The sequence below is a fragment of the Convolutriloba macropyga genome, chromosome 2 (assembly GCF_964194025.1).
Source record: "Convolutriloba macropyga chromosome 2, txConMacr16.3, whole genome shotgun sequence".
Lineage (NCBI taxonomy): Eukaryota > Metazoa > Xenacoelomorpha > Acoela > Convolutidae > Convolutriloba > Convolutriloba macropyga.
This window is the reverse complement of record NC_134469.1, coordinates 79,609,109-79,631,284: the sequence shown is the minus strand read 5'-3', so window position 1 is coordinate 79,631,284 and position 22,176 is coordinate 79,609,109. Positions and strand designations below refer to the sequence as shown.

The 22,176-nt window shown below is 32.8% G+C and overlaps 2 protein-coding genes across 3 annotated transcripts in view; one reads left to right on the top strand and one right to left on the bottom strand.

Annotated features, from left to right (window-relative positions):
- The window catches only part of LOC142335015 (uncharacterized), a 27,484-nt gene extending 5,551 nt beyond the window's left edge, over window positions 1–21,933 (top strand). The window contains exons 2-4 of the mRNA XM_075383344.1: window positions 732–783; window positions 893–1,155; window positions 21,516–21,933. Coding sequence (XP_075239459.1) covers window positions 732–783; window positions 893–1,155; window positions 21,516–21,822 — 622 coding nt within the window. The 3' untranslated portion in view covers window positions 21,823–21,933. The remainder of the gene's footprint in view (window positions 1–731; window positions 784–892; window positions 1,156–21,515) is intronic.
- LOC142334762 (uncharacterized) overlaps window positions 1–22,176 on the bottom strand; it is a 603,346-nt gene that overhangs the window by 366,967 nt on the left and 214,203 nt on the right. The window lies entirely within an intron of this gene.

The following is a 22,176-nucleotide window of genomic DNA, read 5'->3' as shown; positions in this document are numbered from 1 at the left end:
CAAAAAAGGTCAAAAAAAGTCAACAGAGCCCTTTTTAAGGAGCATTTTTTTCCTATGTCTTATTCTAAAAATAAAACATTTGGAAAGCATCGACAGTTGAATGGATAATATAAAAAGAATCCTCACCAAAAAAGCAAAGACATCATAATCACACTATTCACCGAAGAAAACCAGGAAGTGTTTTCCGCGCCATATCTTTTCGTCTTTTAAGCTTGTTTTTTTTTGAGTTTTGTCTTTTTTGTCTTTCTTCATCAACCGTTTCTGGATTTTCGACTGTCTTATCCTTGTTCTTGGTGCGTCCTCCAGTTATCTCTCGGGTCTCGTTTCACCGTGCCAGAAATTGGGCCTGTTCCTAAACAGATAAAAACTAAAAAAAAACCTAAAACAAAAGAAACCTTCCCATGCACCAACGTGATGAGATCAGAAAAAGTTGAAAGTGGTTGTTATCCGAAAAAGATTTTTTTATTTGCATGTACTCAGAAATATAATCTTTGCTCAAATTAAATTTTACTCATGTCCAATAAGTTAAAAGCTGAAAAAATATGTGAATCACAGACCATAAAAACAATATAAAGTAATTTTTTCTTTGAGTTAGTGATTTATAAAATCTCAGATAGTTTGGAATTTTGCACACTTGGAAATTTAAAAATGAGCGAAAAAACGAACAGGGGCCTGAACATTTTTTGTTCCATTTTTATATGCATACTAACTCATATTTGTCTTTGTATTAGTAATGATAATACTTTACATAAAACAGTAAAAGGTGCTACAAGTTATTACAACGTAAGTTTTTTTTTCATTTTTTTTTACTTCTAGAGGTGTAAAATATCATAACATTTTACTCTGTGGTAGAGGGGATTGGAGTGTGATTGGTTTAATTTTTCATGTTAAGAACAAGAGCGGTGGTTGGGTGGATATTTTCATAGCCCTGGTCGGCTCTTATGGCCAGTTAGTTGGGCTTCCGGCAGTGTTGATTGTACTGGCAAACACGACAGTGTTCCTGCATCTACGAGTGAAGAAAACAAAACTGTCCGATAGAGCCAAAAGTGCTCTGGCTATGGTCTCTGCCTCGTCCATTGTGTCTCTGTTGATGATGCTGGTGGCAGGGTACGCAATCACACAAGACTACGTCAAACTGGAAGACACAAACTACACGTATGTTAAATTCCTCTCGAACGAAGTTTGAAGCAATTTTTGTAAAATTGTGCGTCTTTTTTATGCAAAATTTCCGCTTGCTTCACTAATTCTGCGCTTTTGTTCTAGAACATTCTTTGACTTCTGAGGTGACTTTTTCACGCTTGTCTTCTTCATTTTTAAGTGTTGCTCTCACTCCGAAGTAGAGTTTGTTGATAAACCAAAAGCAATTGTAGCATACGAAATGACAAGTGAAAGATGTCCGAAGGGTGAATGAAACTGTTGGGGAGTACGGAGGTCCCGGGTTAATTACCCGGCTCGAAGTTTAACCTCTTTTCGCCTCAACGATATCCAAAATGGCTGTATAGTTGAGAGCTTCCATTTATGAAAAATGACTGCTCGACAGATAATGGCTATGAAGAGATCGTAGTTTGACTTATGAAAAACTATGGTCGTTCGATTGTCGGTATTAAAAGACCGTGGCCAACTTTTCTGACTGTTGAAATACAGTAGTCAACCTATGAAAAGAATTTTGGTCGGCGTTACTGGTGTCCTCAACCATGTAATTAAAGTAAGCAAATTTTTACTTCCTTCGAATTTATTAATCATTTTAAAAAACAATCATAACCTCCCAAAATTTAAACACAATGTCGAAGTGGCATTCAGATATTTTAAATAACACTCGCTGACGCTAATTGTCGAAGAAATAATTATTTCATATTTTTGTTAAAAAAGAATTCGACCAAGCACCATGATTAGGCGCTTCAAGCAATCATTGTTAAAAAAAATGGTTCAAAAAATCTCTTTGTTCATCTTGCTAGTTATAAATCCGACAGTCAAAAAAAAATCATCCGACGATGTTGTATCTTTAGTCTATGAGCTGAAATAACCAATAAAAAAATCTCAAAAATGCACTCATGAACTTGGATTTTTCGATTGAAATTTTTAGTCCATAAGTTGAAGTTTTCATAGCAACGCTAAGTTTCAAAAACTGTACCTCACAAGAAAAAGAACGGCAAATTTCATGAAGCATGTTGCATTTGAACAACGAAAAAGGCACTTTTTTGTACAGCAAAATTTCTGAAGGATAACAGCAGTTTCATAACGTCCGAGAATTACATTACGCGGCAAATTTCGGATCGCTCGAGTAAAATTTCTGGGTTTTGTCACTTTATTTCACAAAAAATATCTCAAATTTTTGTTACTATCTCGTGTGTGGTCATATATGACAGTATGTAATATCCGTTGCAATTTTTCACGATGCTGGTTTTATGGTCAGCGTCAGTCTTTTTTGCCACATTTTTGAACACTAAAAACAACTCATTTCCGTAACTCGTTTCCGTAACTCTAAAGTAACTCATTTCCGTGCGTCCACTTACTCCATTGTTTCAGTATTTAAAAACAACAATAGTGTCAACTGGGCCAAAAAAGAGACAGATTATGTGGTGACTGTTTTCTCATATTTCACTCGTAGTGCTAATTGTCAACTCGGAGGACAATTCGAAGTTATGCCATCAGCCTTATCGTGCTTCACAATAACTATTGTGACTTTAAATTGGGTCCGGCGTAACTAATAATCAAAATTTGACAACAAAGTTTAACGCTATTCGCATGCTCAAAACTGTGCACATGGGTTAAACGTGTCCATGAATTGTAGGCAACGAAAATTTTGTTCATTACTTACTTTCATCATGAAGAACAGTTGAGCAAAATGAAAATGAATTGTACTTCGTTTCCACGGAACGCCAAATTTAGTTTTAAGAAACAGCAACTTGAATATTTTGCATGTAGTGGAGTTACCTGGAAACTTAAGTGAGTTGAATAATACAACAGTAGTTTAGTAGTTGAAAATCGAAATCTTAGTGGACTTTTATTTTAATGAGAGAGTGTACCTTTATCTGGTTTTATTAATGGTTATCAAACAAAAGTAAAATGTGTGATTTCTAACAGAAAAACGTAGATTGAAAACAATACGACCTCTAAAAGCCACGACATAGTTGCTGTATTTGTGGAACAAAAAACTATTTAGCTCTAAAAAACCTGGCGTTTTTACTTGTTATGTGCCTGAAATCTAAGGGAATTTGTCAGATAATGCTTTGAGTTTGACATTCAAAATATAGATATCCAAAATGTGGATTCGCGCTACGCGTTTATGAAGTGGAAAAAGTCATTTTATTAGTCTAGATTTTGTTCATCAAATTTTAATGAATTGGCATGACCCTATAATTCCTTATAATTCTACTTCTACCATTTCAAAATTAATTTACCTATTACCAAAATTAAAAATCTCCTATGAGTTATCTAGAATACTTGTTTCTTTTATTTGCTAAGATGTTTTGCGAAAATGCTCTAAAAAGTGTAGAAAGCAAAGAAACACTATTCTCGTGCTTTTTACCAAAAATATTACAAGCATTTACGACTAATATTGTTTACTGCAATCTAATAAAGAGTCAAAAGACCAAACGGCAATATTTTTCAGCCCAATTCAGAGATAGCTTTAGCGCTAGGGCAAACTTTTTGAAGTCATATATAAAACGCAACAAAATATTGGATACAATGGCAGCCAAAAACTGAACGCTTTTCCATTATTATTTTATATTCATTGAAAAACAAATGCTACAGTTTTAATAGAACTCTTGAGTACTTTTTGCAAAATCATTTAAGAGCTGAAGTGAAGGTGATCAAACGATTGTAAGCACAAAATTTCCCCGTTTTGTGTTAATTGTATGCTACGTAGCCAATGTCTGATAAAGCTAATTTCAAAAATCTTGGCGTTTTGATGAATCAAGTGGCAACACTTTGAATCCATTTTTCACTTTGCTAAACCGTTTTCCTCATCGAAATAAGTTACTCAATTCTACGAATTTGGTCGCAAAATCAACTCTAACCTTTTTTATCCGAAAAGAGTTCACAATTACTTCAAACCATATTCGAAGATTAAGTTGGTAAGTATTTAGTATAATTTTTTGAAGGTTTTTAAGATTGACGGTTGAAAATTCTATTTAAGTTTACTGGAAGTCGGGTAAGCAAGATGTTATTAGGCAGTGCTCATCTAAAGCCATTAGTATTTTTAAAAGTCTAAGTTTTTTCCTTTCTTTTTAATTTGTTTTTTCCCTTACTGATCGATCCACTGGCGATTCGATGCTTTAATCAATTAATATATACTCTTAGGTAGAGAACTTAGCATTGACATTTCACTATGTCATTTGTTGTTAGATTGTGACTTCTGCCCGTTTTCTCTCTATTCCATTGTATATCTCTTTGAAACCATTAATATAATGACAAGTTCTATTGATGATCTATTGTTTTCAATTAATTGCTTTTATTTTTTTGGTTGGGCGCTTTTTGCTTTAGTATTTTTTTCTATTTTTCGTAAATTTTGCTGCCTGTAGTTGTTGGCAATTTATAAAACTTTTTAGTCGCAAATTTTAATTAAATTTGTTTTCAAAGTATAACTGACCAAATGAGCAGCTTTTTTGGTAGCTATAGCTTGTCACGATTTTGAATGTCATTTGTTTCAAAAATATTTTGGGTTGTTATTTTTTGATCAACTTTCGTTTTATTCTTGTTAATTTTTAACCTCAATTATAACAAGAACCATCTGCCTTCTTAAGAAAAGAGTTTGATCAAAGAATGCTTTTAAAAGCTAAGGGTAATTTTGATACTAGTTTTTTATATAGAAGTAAAGTTTTGCACATTTTTATTACCTTGAGTTTTTATTACCCCTTTCCTTCTAAGGGTAATTTTGATACTTACTTTTCTCCTTTTTCTTCACAAATGCTTGATTTGTAGCTCGTTAAAATGTTTAAATCAGTTTTGCACTGATTGTTTTGGTTGTTTTCAGGATTTGCATCTGATCCCGAGTTTTGAAACAGCTCTATTTTTGCATAGTACGGTTGACTATCAAGACGTACTGTTGACTATCAAGATTATTTTACCGTAAAATGCTGTTTCATGTCATTTCTGTATTTTTTCGATTGTATTTCTCAACTTCGCGTGCTTTCTGTAATAAAGAGACAACAATTTGATCACGCTCTAGGAATTCAAAGAGCAAATTTTAACTTTTATTTTTCGTAGGTGAGCTGAACTTTTGTGCCTTAAATTTTTGTCCACTGCAGTAAATATCAATTTTCAGGTCGATTTTGGGCTTATATCACACACAGTAAACCAACGACTTCCACACCCGCTGATTAGCTAAAATTTTAGAATGTAGAATCTACTTTAAATTTATGGGAGGTTGCTTGAGCTAAAATTTTTTAGAGGAAACCAACGTTAACCGAAAAACATTAATAACAAAAATTTCAACTTTTTAAAGTTTCATTTTATGTCATGTGATTTCATCCCTTAATGACTAACATTTTGCCATTTTTTGATGCCTTTTAGAGTCAACATGATTTATGAGGTAAAGCGCTCACCTTATTGATATCGGACTTTGCTTCTTAATAGATTTTTGTTCTTAGATGTTTGACTTTCGCCCATGTGTTCCTCCTTTTTCCATCTGTTCCAGTGATGATATGTCCCGTTGACCCGGAGGGCTTGAATAAATTATCTAGTGTTTTCAATTATTTGCTTTTGGTTTTGATGACTTTGAAGAAATTTATTTCGAATTTTTTCAATATTTTATTTTGACGGTATTTGTTGTCAATTCTGTGTTCTTACTTTTTAGTCTCATAAATGAAAAAATTATTTGATTTTGGAAGCATCTATTTGATTTTCAGAGGGAATTTCAAAATTATTGATGTTAAAAATGTAGATGACTTTTCAAATTTTGTTCAACAGTGTGTTTTCGTAAATTTTCATCTTTATTTCATTGATAACTATAATTCTTTGCTTTCTGAAGATAAAAGTTTTATCTGAACAGTGCTTTTTGTAGCTAACCATCTATTTTTAAAACCTTTTTTTGATTGTTTTATACCGTGTTTGCATTTGTTGTTGTTCATTTGCCTGTTTTTGTTCTCTGTGTCATTGTATGACTTAGTTGATCTATTTAACAAGATCAGATTGTTACTCTTCAACAGTAATATGTTTTATTGTATGTTTTAGTATTTTATTACCTTTGATGCCACTACCGCAATTATTCTCGTTTTTTAATTGTTAAAATTTAATTTTTTCCTATTTGAAAACTTTTTCTTCTCTGCTTCTTTTTGCTAATAAATGAAGCCAAGATTCGCAAATTTTTGCAATTTTACAATTTTTTTATTGTTCTTTCAAGTTTGAATAGTTTCTTCAAAATCCGGAAGGACGTGTACTACACTATTGAGGTTAAAAAAGTTTGAGGGTTTTGTCTAGAAAAATAAAAAATGAAAGCCATAAACGCGGATGAGTTTGGTATGAACATCATAAGCAAGCAATCGTAATTCATATCTTTTGCGAGAAACCAAACCGAGATCGTCTTTGTTGAGTATTTCTGTTTTCCAATGAACTCTACCCTCAAAAACTTTTTACCAATGGAGGTTGCAAAATGTGGTCTATAGTATTTCCATTCGCCAAAACACTGGTTCTAAGAAAACAAATTAAATTGTGATTTAGCACCGTTTTATTTGTTCTTGTTGTTCTCTTCGGAAATCTAGAGTGATCATCTGCTAAAACATTTTAGTTTGTTGACAAAGTTTTTTCCCTCCCTGACTAACTTCACTCTTCAGCTTTTTTAAATGTCAAGCAAACTGGGGTCCCGATAAAACTCCAGCCTTGTTATTCCAACAAGTTCAAAAAACTGCAAAAAAACTTATTTGTAGACCTACTTTTTTATTCAATGGAAACTGAAAATCTTTTCGCGTAATTTAGAAAAATTTGAACTGTACCATATTCAAGCTCATACAATGAAATTTTTAAATCGGAAAAGTCTTAAATTTTATGAGATTTCCTCCAATGCAATTGCCGACATCAAATTTTTTATATCCGGAGAATTTGTTTGTTTTGGAAAACATTTATATACCTCATTCATCCCTCAGCAATAGCGAAGGTCTCAAGGTGGTGTGTTGCAACTCAATGAAATCTAAGGGTATCTAAATGTTCCTTTTAAAATATGGTCACAATTTTTAACACTTCTCCACTCGCTTTTCAATCTTTCGAATTGCACGTCATTATGCAGCATTAGTTCTAGTCCACGTTGAACAGTGAAAAGAGCGAGGAATCTAGCAGTTTAAACGATTTAAATTGCTCACTTTTTAAAGGTAAGAAACCTTTGGTGTTTGAAGAATCCTTGTTTCTTAGAGAATAATAATCGTGAACCCTACCCAGAGTGATAAATGTGTTCTAATTATTTGAATCCTCCGAAATTAAACTGATGATTTTTCGAACCAATTATTTTAAGTTGGCCCCCCTTTTGTTATTTCTGCCTTCCTTTAGTTGTTAAAATTTAGTTGTTAAAATTTAATTTTTTTTCGATTTGAAAACTTTTTCTTCTCTGCTTCTTTTTTCTACTAATTGAAGCCAAGATTCGCAAATTTTTGCAATTTTACAATTTTTTCTTGTTCTTTCAAATTTGAATAGTTTCTTCAAAATCCGGACGGACGTGTACACTATTGAGGTTTAGAAAAAAACCCTCAAACTTTTTTTAACCTCAATAGTGTACACGTCCGTCCGGATTTTGAAGAAACTAATCAAATTTGAAAGAACAAGCAAAAAATTGTAAAACTGCACAAAATTTGCGAATCTTGGCTTCAATTAGTAGAAAAAAAGAAGCAGAGAAGAAAAAGTTTTCAAGTAGGAAAAAAATAGGAAATGAAAACAAATGGCCATAAACGCGGATGAGTTTGGCATGTTTTGTTGAGTATTTCTGTTTTCCAATGAATTCTACCCTCAAAAACTTTTGAGCATTGGAGTTTGCAAAATGTGGTATGTATTATTTCCATTCGCCAAAAGACTGGCTCTAAGAAAACAAATTAAAATATGATGTAACACTGTTTTATTTGTACTTGTTGTTCTCTTCGGCCCGATAAAACTCTTGCCTTGTTATTCCAAAAAATTCGAAAAATTGCAAAGAACTTATTTGTAGACCTACTTTTTCATCCAATGGAAACTGAAAATCTTTTCACGTAATTTAGAAAATTTAGAACTGTACCGTTTTCAAGCTCATACAATGAAAACTTTAAATCGGAAAAGTCTTAAAATTTATGAGATTTCCCCCAATGCAATTGCCGACACCAAATGTTTCAAATCCAGAAAATTTGTTTGTTTTGGAAACATTCATATACCTCATTCATCCCGCAGCAATAGCGAAGGTCTCAAGGTGGTGTGTTGCAACTCAATGAAATCTAAGTGTATCTAAATGTTCCTTTTAAGATATGGTCACAATTTTTAACACTTTTTTACACGCTTTTCAATCATTCAATTTGCATGTCATTATGGAGCAATAGTTCTAGTCCTCATTGATCGGTGAAAGTAGCAAAGAATCTAGCAGTTTAAAAGACTTAAATTGCTCAGTTTTTAAAGGAAAGAAAATTTTAGTATTTGAAGAATCCTCCTTGTTCCCTAGAGATTAATAATCGAGAACCCTACCCAGAGTGATAACTGTGTTCTAATTACGCAGGTGTTTCAATTTTTGAATCCTTCAAAGCTAAACTGATGATTTTTGGTACCCATTAATGCACTAAAAATCTTAGAAAGTATTTTGAGTTTGCCCCCTTTTTTGTCCTTTCTACCAACCTTTAGTTTTCTGGTAAGACAGTAAATTTAATAGGCAATACTGTTGTCGTTCAAAAGAATCATGAATCAACAATTTAGGATTTTCTACGTATCTTGTCAAATCTCATTGGCTATGTGACAGATTTTTTAAATTTTTTAATTGAATTTAGTTTGTATTTTAGCGTTCTCTTACCGCTGATTGATTTTGTTCTATAAATGTTGACCAATTTTGAGTTTTGATACAATTTATTGTTATGTCACACCAAGGTTTGCTTGACTCTTTAATGAATTTGATGAATAGTTTTCAGTATTTCGCAAACGGTTTTCACTACCTCCAAAAATGTGGTTTCAGAATAGAAGATAAATCTTCTCAGCAGTTCTCTCCTTTTTTTCTTGTTGATTGGTCATATAAATAAAAAGTGGAAGCGGTTTTTGATTTGCACAAAGCTAAAATTATTGAATTTAGAAAATTAATGAATCGTGTAACAAAATCAAGTTATATTCATGATAATAAAATGAGTTTAATGACAACTTTTATATATATATATTTATATATATATATATATATATATATATATTCAAAGGTTTTAATTGCTAATAACTGTTGTTTTTATCAATTTTTTTTACCGAAGTTTTTTACCATAAAATGAACAAAATATTTGATTTGGGAAGCGTCTATTTGATTTTCAGAGGAAATTTCAAAATTATTGAATTTAAAAAAGTAGATGACTTTTCAAATTTTGCTCAACTGTGGTGTTTTTGTAAAATTTCATCTAAATTTCATTGATAACAAGAATTCTTTGCTTTCTGAAGAAAAAGTTTTATTTGAACAGTGCTTTTTGTAGCTAACCATCTATTTTTAAAACCTTTTTTTGATTGTTTTATACCGTGTTTGCATTTGTTGTTGTTCATTTGCCTGTTTTTGTTCTCTTTGTCATTGTATGACTTAGTTGATCTATTTAACAAGATCAGATTGTTACTCTTCAACAATAATAAATTTTATTGTATTTTTTAGTGTTTTATTATCTTTGATGCCACTACTGAAATTATTCTCGTTTTTTATTTGTTAAAATTTAATTTTTTTCCTATTTGAAAACTTTTTCTTGTCTGCTTCTTTTTTCTACTAAATGAAGCCAAGATTCGCAAATTTTTGCAATTTTACAATTTTTTCTTGTTCTTTCAAATTTGAATAGTTTCTTCAAAATCCGGACGGACGTGTACACTATTGAGGTTTAGAAAAAACCCTCAAACTTTTTTTAACCTCAATAGTGTACACGTCCGTCCGGATTTTGAAGAAACTAGTCAAATTTGAAAGAACAAGAAAAAAAATTGTAAAACTGCAAAAATTTGCGAATGTTGGCTTCATTTAGTAGAAAAAAGAAGCAGAGAAGAAAAAGTTTTCAAGTAGGAAAAAAAATAGGAAATGAAAACAAATGGCCATAAATGCGGATGAGTTTGGCATGTTTTTGTTGAGTATTTCTGTTTTCCAATGAATTCTACCCTCAAAAACTTTTAAGCATTGGAGGTTGCAAAATGTGGTATGTAATGTTTCCATTCGCCAAAAGACTGGTTCTAAGAAAACAAATTAAATTATGATGTAACACTGTTTTATTTGTTCTTGTTGTTCTCTTCGGCCCAATAAAACTCTTGCCTTGTTATTCCAAAAAATTCAAAAAAACTGCACGGAACTTATTTGTAGACCTACTTTTTCATCCAATGGAAACTGAAAATCTTTTCGCGTAATTTAGAAAAATTTGAACTGTACCATATTCAAGCTCATACAATGAAATTTTTAAATCGGAAAAGTCTTAAATTTTATGAGATTTCCTCCAATGCAATTGTCGACATCAAATTTTTTATATCCGGAGAATTTGTTTGTTTTGGAAAACATTCATATACCTCATTCATCCCGCAGCAATAGCGAAGGTCTCAAGGTGGTGTGTTGCAACTCAATGAAATCTAAGGGTATCTAAATGTTCATTTTAGATATGGTCACAATTTTTTACACTTTTTTTACACGCTTTTCAATCATTCAATTTGTATGTCATTATGGAGCAATAGTTCTAGTCCTCATTGATCGGTGAAATTAGCAAAGAATCTAGCAGTTTAAAAGACTTAAATTGCTCAGTTTTTAAAGGAAAGAAAATTTTAGTATTTGAAGAATCCTCCTTGTTCCCTAGAGATTAATAATCGAGAACCCTACCCAGAGCGATAATTGTGTTCTAATTACGCAGGTGTTTCAATTTTTGAATCCTTCGAAACTAAACTGATGATTTTTGGTACCCATTAATGCACTTAAGGTCTTAGAAAGTGTTTTGAGTTTGCCCCTTTTTTTTGTCCTTTCTACCAACTCTTAGTTTTCTGGTAAGACAGTAAATTTAATAGGCAATACTGTTGTCGTTCAAAAGAATCATGAATCAACAATTTAGGATTTTCTACGTATCTTGTCAAAACTCATTGGCTATGTGACAGATATTGTTAATTTTTTTAATTGAATTTAGTTTGTATGTTAGCGTTTTCTTATCACTGATTGATTTTGTTCTATAAATGTTGACCAACTTTGAGTTTTGATACAATGTATTGTTATGTCACACCAAGGTTTGTTTGACTCTTTAATGAATTTGATGAATAGTTTTCAGTATTTAGCAAACGGATTTCACTACCTCCAAAAATGTGGTTTCAGAATAGAATATAAATTTTCTCAGCAGTTCTCTCCTTTTTTTCTTGTTGATTGGTCATATAAATAAAAGGTGGAAGCGGTTTTTGATTTGCACAAAGTTAAAATTATTGAATTTAGAAAATAAATGAATCGTGTAACAAAATCAAGTTATATTCATGATGATAATATGAGTTTGTTGACAACTTTTATATATATATATATATATATATATATATATATTCAAAGGTTTTAATTGCTAATAACTGTTGTTTTTATCAATTTTTTACCGAAGTTTTTTTACCATAAAATGAACAAATTATTTGATTTTGGAAGCGTCTATTTGATTTTCAGAGGGAATTTCAAAATTATTGAATTTAAAAAAGTAGATGACTTTTCAAATTTTGCTCAACTGTGGTGTTTTTGTAAAATTTCATCTAAATTTCATTGATAACAAGAATTCTTTGCTTTCTGAAGAAAAAGTTTTATCTGAACAGTGCTTTTTGTAGCTAACCATCTATTTTTAAAACCTTTTTTTGATTGTTTTATACCGTGTTTGCATTTGTTGTTGTTCATTTGCCTGTTTTTGTTCTCTTTGTCATTGTATGACTTAGTTAATCTATTTAACAAGATCAGATTGTTACTCTTCAACAATAATATATTTTATTGTATGTTTTAGTGTTTTATTATCTTTGATGCCACTACTGAAATTATTCTCGTTTTTTAATTGTTAAAATTTAGTTTTTTTCCTATTTGAAAACTTTTTCTTCTCTGCTTCTTTTTTCTACTAAATGAAGCCAAGATTCGCAAATTTTTGCAATTTTACAATTTTTTCTTGTTCTTTCAAATTTGAATAGTTTCTTCAAAATCCGGACGGACGTGTACACTATTGAGGTTTAGAAAAAAACCCTCAAACTTTTTTTAACCTCAATAGTGTACACGTCCGTCCGGATTTTGAAGAAACTAATCAAATTTGAAAGAACAAGAAAAAAATTGTAAAATTGCAAAAATTTGCGAATCTTGGCTTCATTTAGTAGAAAAAAGAAGCAGAGAAGAAAAAGTTTCCAAGTAGGAAAAAAAGTAGGAAATGAAAACAAATAGCCATAAATGCGGATGAGTTTGGCATGTTTTTGTTGAGTATTTCTGTTTTCCAATGAATTCTACCCTCAAGAACTTTTAAGCACTGGAGGTTGCAAAATGTGGTATGTATTATTTCCACTCGCCAAAAGACTGGTACTAAGAAAACAAATTAAATTATGATGTAACACTGTTTTAATTGTTCTTGTTGTTCTCTTCGGCCCGATAAAACTCTTGCCTTGTTATTCCAAAAAATTCAAAAAAACTGCACGGAACTTATTTGTAGACCTACTTTTTCATCCAATGGAAACTGAAAATCTTTTCGCGTAATTTAGAAAAATTTGAACTGTACCATATTCAAGCTCATACAATGAAATTTTTAAATCGGAAAAGTCTTAAATTTTATGAGATTTCCTCCAATGCAATTGTCGACATCAAATTTTTTATATCCGGAGAATTTGTTTGTTTTGGAAAACATTCATATACCTCATTCATCCCGCAGCAATAGCGAAGGTCTCAAGGTGGTGTGTTGCAACTCAATGAAATCTAAGGGTATCTAAATGTTCATTTTGGATATGGTCACAATTTTTTACACTTTTTTTACACGCTTTTCAATCATTCAATTTGTATGTCATTATGGAGCAATAGTTCTAGTCCTCATTGATCGGTGAAATTAGCAAAGAATCTAGCAGTTTAAAAGACTTAAATTGCTCAGTTTTTAAAGGAAAGAAAATTTTAGTATTTGAAGAATCCTCCTTGTTCCCTAGAGATTAATAATCGAGAACCCTACCCAGAGTGATAACTGTGTTCTAATTACGCAGGTGTTTCAATTTTTGAATCCTTCAAAGCTAAACTGATGATTTTTGGTACCCATTAATGCACTAAAAATCTTAGAAAGTATTTTGAGTTTGCCCCCTTTTTTGTCCTTTCTACCAACCTTTAGTTTTCTGGTAAGACAGTAAATTTAATAGGCAATACTGTTGTCGTTCAAAAGAATCATGAATCAACAATTTAGGATTTTCTACGTATCTTGTCAAATCTCATTGGCTATGTGACAGATTTTTTAAATTTTTTAATTGAATTTAGTTTGTATTTTAGCGTTCTCTTACCGCTGATTGATTTTGTTCTATAAATGTTGACCAATTTTGAGTTTTGATACAATTTATTGTTATGTCACACCGAGGTTTGTTTGGCTCTATAATGAATTTGATGAATAGTTTTCAGTTTTTAGCAAACGGTTTTCACGACCTCCAAAATGTGGTTTCAGAATAGAATATAAATTGTCTCAGCAGTTCTCTCCTTTTTTTGTTGATTGGTCATAAAAATAAAAGATGGAAGCGGTGTTTGATTTGCACAAAGTTAAATTTATTGAATTTAGAAAATTAATGAATCGTGTAACAAAATCAAGTTATATTCATCTTAATGATAATAATATGAGTTTGTGGACAGCTTTTATATATATATATATATATATATATATATATATATATATATATATATAAATATATTCAAAGGTATTAATTGCTAATAACTGTTGTTTTTTATCATTTTTTTACCGAAGTTTTTTACCGCAAGTTTTTAGAGGAGAGTATTTTCTTGAATTTTTTTCATGCATACGCTTTAATAAGCGTTCAAGGTTGATGCTCTAAAAACGTTGAATGTGTGGACATTAATTTAAGCAACTCTTTATAATGTTGTTTGTGACATTTCCATTAACAAATTCCCGTCAATGTACGTTAATTTCGTACGATCATTTAATCAAGCGCCGAGAATTTAATTATTTTTTTGAGACTCTCTAAGTGCTAAAACGGAGGTTGGTGGCAGAGCAAATCAACGCTGAGTCAGTCTAGAGACATTTGTTTTTTGGGATGCCCAGTACTCTGTTCATGACACAAATTACCATGGCTAGACTTGATTTTTTGGTTATATTTACTTCATCAAAAATAATATGTTCAGCTTGACTCCCGCCAACGAGGTTTGTTTTACATGCGATTCGAACTTCCGCGTGGGTAGTTATAACATTTAATTTGCGTAGCAGGTAGTAACCACTAAGCTAATTGGGCTTTGTGGTAATTGCTGCAAACTAGCTTAAGTATAAATAGTGTGTATTCTACTATTGTAATAACCAGTTATAAGCTACAAAAGTATGACAATATTCTGCTCGGACTTAATTTTAGGGTATGAGTAATTTTCAGACTATACAGGATAAGTTTAGCTTGGGCGAAGTCTATGACTTCAATATAATCATAATGAAGATAAACTGCATATAAACTTAAAATATTCTGGAGATGCAATGTTTCAGAACTGAATTAAGTTTTATTCTTGAATTGGGCTGGTTCAGCGCTGAAATGCTCTGAGACTCAAGTCCGGGAAGCTGCATTATATTGGATGAAGTATTTTCTTAGTTTTTGTTATAATTTTGAGTCAATAGTTTGATCAATTTTTTTTGTTTATGTCTTGCTTTTTTTAGATCTTACTTTAGAATGGACGCATCAGTTATGAAGTGTGTGTTTCAACTTCCAAATGTTTATTCCAAATTTATATTTATAGAAATATATTTGGCTGGTTTTCCAAAAATACTGAGAATTGAGGTGACATTGAGGATGAGGAGATTTCTTGGCTGGTTGTCAATATTTATTTGTTTTCACCAAAAGGAAACTCAAAATGTGATTTTCTATTGTTCTGACTTATTTACCATGTAACCCAAAATTCAAGAAATGAGATTGAATTCCACGTTATCCATATTGATAGATGAAAATTCATTCGAGCTCTAGGAGCCGGCATATACATTTTTTTGATAATAAAGTGCGTGAATATGGATGACTGACTCTTAATTCTCAAACATTACAAAAAATTTTCAGCCAAAACTTCAAAGCGATAAACGATAAATTTTAACGTGGTCCATGAACAGTATTTTTGGCCTCTTTATGCAAAAAATTAAAGATTTAAATATCAGATCAACTTTAGCAGAAGTCACAGGAGAGAAGCATTGTTTTTTATTTATTTTGTTCAACGAAGGGTAATAAAAATAAACTAAACAGCTAATTAGAACCAATATAGTTTAGGGAATGAAAAGTTTGTGCCATACGATGTTTTCCCAAGATATAAAATTTCTAGTAGTTGGCTTTTCAGTTTTTGATGAGTCAACAGCTTTCAGGAACGAAAAGAAGTTTCTTTATAATCTCTGTTTGATATGATGCATTTATATTTCTGAGTATTCCAAACCTTAAACTGACGCATCCATTTCGGGCATACTCGTTTATAGAATGTATTGATACTAGTGGGGTTCCTCGGGTCAGCGGGGGCATGGGAGTGGGGGCAGGGGGGGGGGTTGTTAAGAGGACATGGATACTGGGGGATGATTTCGGAATAGATGAAAACATTCTACTATTTTCTCTTTGCGTATTTATGAATATTATTCCCACTTAACACTTCGCAGGTTTTTTTTTATAAATCGGCCCTTGGTTGACACTATTGAGCCTTGATTTCACCGAGAAAAAATTATGTAATGAACCAAAATCTCTAGTCATGAAGAAACAGAGCCAACAGATTTAAACCCAAGACAATTTGCTCTCAAATTATCTCCCCATTGGGGTTCACAGCGCCAAAAAATTCTGAACAAAAGGGGTATTACAAGAAACCCATTAGTCCAATTCGCTAAACCCTACTCAGTCTAAATGGGTCTTTTGTGTTGTCAAACAAAAAGGTGCCATTAAACAACAAATGGGTAAATAAGTCCATTCTGTTGAGCAATTAACAACGGAACCAAGCAAAAAAAACCTTTATCTGATTATCTTGTTCTCCATAAAAAGCGGTAATTATCTTTCGTTTTGGGAACCAGGTTTTGATGGGCGCTTATGTTGGCTAAATAGGGAAGCGTTGACGTTTGATGTCTCTACTTTTTCTTCATTATTTTTGTGTAAAGGTGACAATTTATAATGATCGGTGACCCATGAATTGTAGATTTTTTTGTGCAAAACATTTAAAGATATTTTCTGCTTTGTACTCTATATGTCAACCATTCGGTTACACCAATCGTCTAGTTTTGTATATCTTTGACCGTGTTTGTAAAATGGAGCTCGGAACTAGAGCGGAACGGGCGCAGAGCCGAATCAGGGCTAAATGATAATCAGAGCCGAATGGTTAAATTTGATTGGGCAATTAATCTGATTGGTTCAAGTTAAACGAAAACAAATGTAAGAAATGACGAAATAATTGGTGTCGTTGCTTGATTATCTCCATGGCTCCTCTATCGGCGTCCTCCTCGTAAAATAGTTGCTTTCATGGTGAACGCAAAGTAAGCCGAAGTAAAAGTAAGCCGACATAAAAGCAAACCGAAATTAAGAGACAGTTCAAAAATAAAACATTGCTAACCGTTACAATCACAAATGCGGATAGCGTAGTGTTGTATAATGTATTCCAATGTAACAAAGAACCAAAAATACGTCATTTTTCAGACATTTAGTGGTTACGGGCCTCAACGAACCGCTGTCCACGGCTATGCCTCTCATCCACTGTGGGATGTAATCCGGAAACCGAGGGCCGGTTATCGCGGCAAAGCCACAACGCGCTCGAAGCGCACCCACCGGCCCACCTGGGAAGAATTAAAACACGGGTATCCCAAATTTTTTCGGCTTACATGGTGTCATTTTCAGATTTCGTCTTGTTTGGTTATCGCTTTGTTTGTCCACCGCCAGTTTTCATATTACTTCAATTAGTACAAGGCAATGTCAGTGGCAGTCAAGCAAGCCGATTTTTGATATTGAGGTCAAGTGAGCCGAAAAATTTCGGGATACTCGTATTTTAAGTTGTCCCTGGTTGTCCGGCGGTAGAGGTTCGTGCGCGTAGCGGCCTCGCCAAGATAACCGTACCGCGGTTTCCGAATTACATCCCACAGCTGATGAGAGGCATTCCCATGGACAGTGGTCCGCTGAAACCCGTATTTACCAGATGCCTAAAGTTTTTGCGTATTTTTGTTTCTTTGGAGCATTAGAATATATTATACCTTATAATACTATGCGCAGTGTTGATTTTAACGGTTAACAAAGTAATATTCCTGATAGATTACATAACTCTTACATAACTGTCGGCTTGCTTTAAAGTCGGCATACTTTGACTTCAGCTTACTTTGCGTTAACATTCAATACAATTTCATAAACAAAAAGAGAATATTATACAATTTGATCTGAAGAAATGACAACTGTGCAAATCAATGGACATCAGTAAAACAGAAATGATCAACTTCAGCACAAACAGAACATTTTGATATGTGTTTCAAATTTAGTTTTTTCAGGAAATAGTGTGTTATAGTAAATTTTAGTTAATTTTAGTAAAAAATTATTGCTTTTGTTTTTTCAATTTACTGTGGTTTAGTGTAGGTTCTTTTTTCCGTGTCTTTGAGCGAATAAAGTTTTGTACTAAGTTATTGATTCATCATATTGGAATACGAATTACACCAACAAAATTTAACAATCAGTTTTTACAGTCTGCTTTCCAGCTGATATTTTGTTCAAGATATCCTTTTGAGTTTTAGTGAAAAAATAACAGAAAACAAAGAAAACTATGTTTTTGAAATCGGTATAACTCCAAAAAGTTTTACAAAAAATTTGAAGAGGCAGTGAAATGAGTTTATTGAATTTTGTTCGGAAACATTTGTTGAAGTTACTTGACAAAAATTCAACCAAAGCTGCATAAAATGCTATTCCTATTTATTCTTGAAAGCACAACCTTGTTAAAAGATTTTTATTTAAATTTCTTGTCTAAAATTTTATTCGAATTTGTTGTATTATTACAATTGGTGAACAAATTTTTTGCCGAAATGTTTTGTAAGCTATGATTAACCTGTCGTATCTCTCTCCTTTTCTTTGTCTCTCTCTCTCTCTCTCTCTCTCTCTCTCTCTCTCTCTCTCTCTCTCTTTCTTCCATTCTTCTTCCCATAGGTGTTAATGTAATGCAAAACATTTCGACTAGCTAAAAAACATTTTTTGTTATTAAAACTTCTAAATGTTTGGGACAATTCAGATATTAAAAAATATTTGATCTCTTTACGAAATGCTATTTTTTTTACCTAATTTATACTGACAGTTACGCCCTCCCTCGACAATTACCTTTTTTCGTGAACTAAAAATTTCTCCTTCGCATTTTTAAGCAATTGAACTGAAATAGCCGCAGTTTATTATTAAAAATCAGCTTAAAAGTGAGCAGAAATTGAATGTTTTTCCAATTTAGTTCTTTTCGATGGTGTATAATAACCTCTAATGACGTCCTGTGAAGCAACCATAGTAAAATTTTTAATTACCCGCCTCAGGGCTACCTCTACCTTCTATCATTTAATGCATTTTAGCACAATTTCTGATCTACAACAACTGAAATTTGGTCAATATTTTACTGCTGCGGGTCAGCTTTTACTGTTATCAAAAAATAACAAAAAATTACTGTTATTCCAAAGTAATCAGCAAGAAAATTCACTGCTGATAAACAATTTTTCCTTGTGTCCAGACAATAAATGATAGGCCTCAATTACTCCCTAATGATGTATGCAGTATATCAAGATTTCTATTATGATTTTAAGGATAAGAGAATTTTTTAGATTCTTCAACTGTATGATAATAAACTTTGTCATGGAGAATTGAAAAACGACAAAACATCAAAGCATCCTCCAGTTTTTTAAAGATTTCAGAAGGAGCAGCATTTATTTAATTTTAGAGGTATATAAGCCGCAGGACCTTATTTACTAATTCAGTGTTGTCTCATAGAAATTCATCTCCTAGGAGCTTAAGAAGCAGGTTAAATTTCCTAATAATCATTAATTTAACCTCATTGTTGCCTGTAAAATAAGGTAGTTTAGAATCGTATGCGTTTTTCTAAGCCTTAAGGTTTTTGTTTTTTATTTTTTGAAAGATTTCAAATTTTAATTGTTTTCAATTCGTGTGACGCCAACTCTTCTGAAAATACAAATCGAATTTGATAGTTTTTGCCGTCATTTCCGTTTGCATTTTTTTGTTTTTAAGTTTTTCATGGCGTGTGCTTATTAGGGTGAAAAGTATAAAATGCGTTCTGACTGTTTTGGTTTTTGATACGAAAGGAGGTTTGAAATGTTATTTTTCATTATTATTATTAGAAATTTTTCATAATTCGTTTTTTTCAATTTCATTTGCTTTAGTTATAACAAAACACGAGTGCTTGTGAAATCAGCTAGTTAATCGAATTTGCAATTTTGTTGTTTTTTAAATTGTATTTCAGGATGTTTCTCAATTTCTTACAGAGACTGATTCTTTTTAATTACTTTACCACTTTTTTATGTTGCTGCCGGACATTTATCGTTTGTGCGTCAGTACGTTTTGAAGCCTCAGTAGAAAATTGTTTATACCCATTAAGCTGGGGCAAAAACGGAAAAAACCTAAATTTCTATATTCATTTTGACTTCCGAATGATTTTTATTTCTTTTGTGCAAGCAGAAACACATTTGAACAGACATTATTAAGAAGACCTGAACGAAATTGAGACATTTTTGTCTCGTGGAATCATAGTTAAGTTAACCGAATTAATAATGGCAGTCAATATACAAACAATTGTTTCAATTTGTTTTTGGCTTTATGAAATACTACTTTATTGCTACAAATTAGTTTAAATGAGAAGTGTTTCAATGTTCAAAGAATACAGATACTTTTGTTTGTCTTTTTGTTGATGATTTTGTATTTGTTTTCAGTTGTCTATTGAAAAATGCAAAAAAAATATCAATTTTAACTTTCGGTGACTTCTACAATTAAGTTTGCCAAAAAGAGACTTTGTCCATGATTTTTGTCCTGAAAAAATAAAAAGCTTTTTAAAAACAGTTCTCTAGTATTGGAAGCAAGGAATCATTTTCACAATGAGTTATATGCAAACACTGAGGTAAAAACCAAAACCACCCATAATCAAAAAGAATTAGAACTTAAATGCCTCATTTTTGGTAAAAAATACATTAGAGAAAAACACTTTTGATAATATTTACCAATAAGTTAAGTGCAACTAAGTACTTATTCTAAATTGAAGGTTACTTCGGCTTTTGTTTTGTGTTTAAAAATCGAATTTGTGTTATTTTGTTTGTATTTTAGCTCCAGTCTAATAAAATAAACGTTTTTCGTAGCAGCTTGATGTAAATATTTTTGGTATTAAAACAATTGTTTCGGCAATACCATTTCTGAATCGAAAGACATAATGAGACTCACCCAGATTTCACGCAGGGTTATCCGCCGCTAGACATCTGGATAAGGCCTTGCGCCACCCTTTCTGTCTAGTTAGGGCAAAATTTCCGGTCTCGGGTAAAGGTATCAGTTAATGTAAGCGGAATTTTTGTACGAAATCTGCTGAAGGCTTGAAAAATAGGTGAGAAATGCCAAATGAGGCGACAGTTTAGTTCTAGGTACTAAATGTACTGAATAAATTTATTTTCAGCATGATTTTCGAATTATTCTAAATTTTAAACGTAATCGCTTCTGTATGAGCATAAAAAGTTAGACGATGAGTTTTCTCTCATTAGAAAATCTTTTTTCGATGCATATGATAAATTGTATGGAGCCAAAGTCATTTCATAGGTCATCTGGATCGAGGACTGTCTTTTCATACCGCTTTTTGGTCGAGCATAGTATTTTCATAAGTCGACGTCTAAACATGAGTGCCGTACTAGTCTAAAATTTGCAATGCGGTCCAGGCTGAGGTCCGTAACTCAAGTCCACTCTTATCAGACCCCTTGGGTCGTGGTATCGGGACCCAGGACCGATCAGGGTGTCCCAAGACCACTTGAGTTCTGGACAGGGTTCCGGACAGGAGTTCCAGACAGTGCCATTTGGGTTGCGGACAATAAATTTCCAGACCTAGCGTAACAAAATTGGCCCTGGTTAGTCAAATCGGGGTAGTAGACACGACATGCCAAGCCCACCTGTTAAAGAACATATATTGAGTGAGGGGGAGGGGAGGGGAGGGGGAGGGGGAGGGGGAGGGGGAGGGTTAGATGACTGATTTTGAGAAATATTGGTTCTAGAGCGGAGAAGAACAAACTGAGCAACAGTTTGTACAGAATGCTGGCCCAACTTATGATTGGGATGACGAATTCGACCAATTTCTTCATCTACATTGCATCGTCCTCAGCATTCAGACAGTGCTTCCTCGCAATGGTCGGGGTGAACATTGTGGCCAAAGGAAAGGTCGGTCAGCAGAGCAGAGGGGGTATCACTCGACAGAAAAGCACCAACAACAGTGAATCGTCAATCAGAGAGGCGAAACAAAACAAAGACAACAAGAATGACAAGGGGTGCAAGCGCCAGGCAAAAAGCAGCGAATCAAATTAAAGTTTAAGTCACGTGGCTCTAATGAAGTCACGTGACTCTAATGAAGTCACGTGGTTCCAATGAAGTCACTGAGACCTTTTTGGCATTGATCTGGGCCCACGTGCAGTCGACGAGCCCCGGGGTGCTATTTTTACAAAGTATCTGGCTATATAACAACAGAGAATTGTAATTGGGGGCATGAAATTACGGGGGGTGGGGGCATAATAGGTTCATAGGTTCCAGATCTCAACTGGCATCACGTGTTGCTCTTTTGTTCTCTAAGATCTTTTCTGTGATCTCTTCCGTTATAAGGTCATATAAGATAAAAAAAGGATCTTTTCCGTTTGTGCTCAACCCCCCTCCTTAGTGGATGCA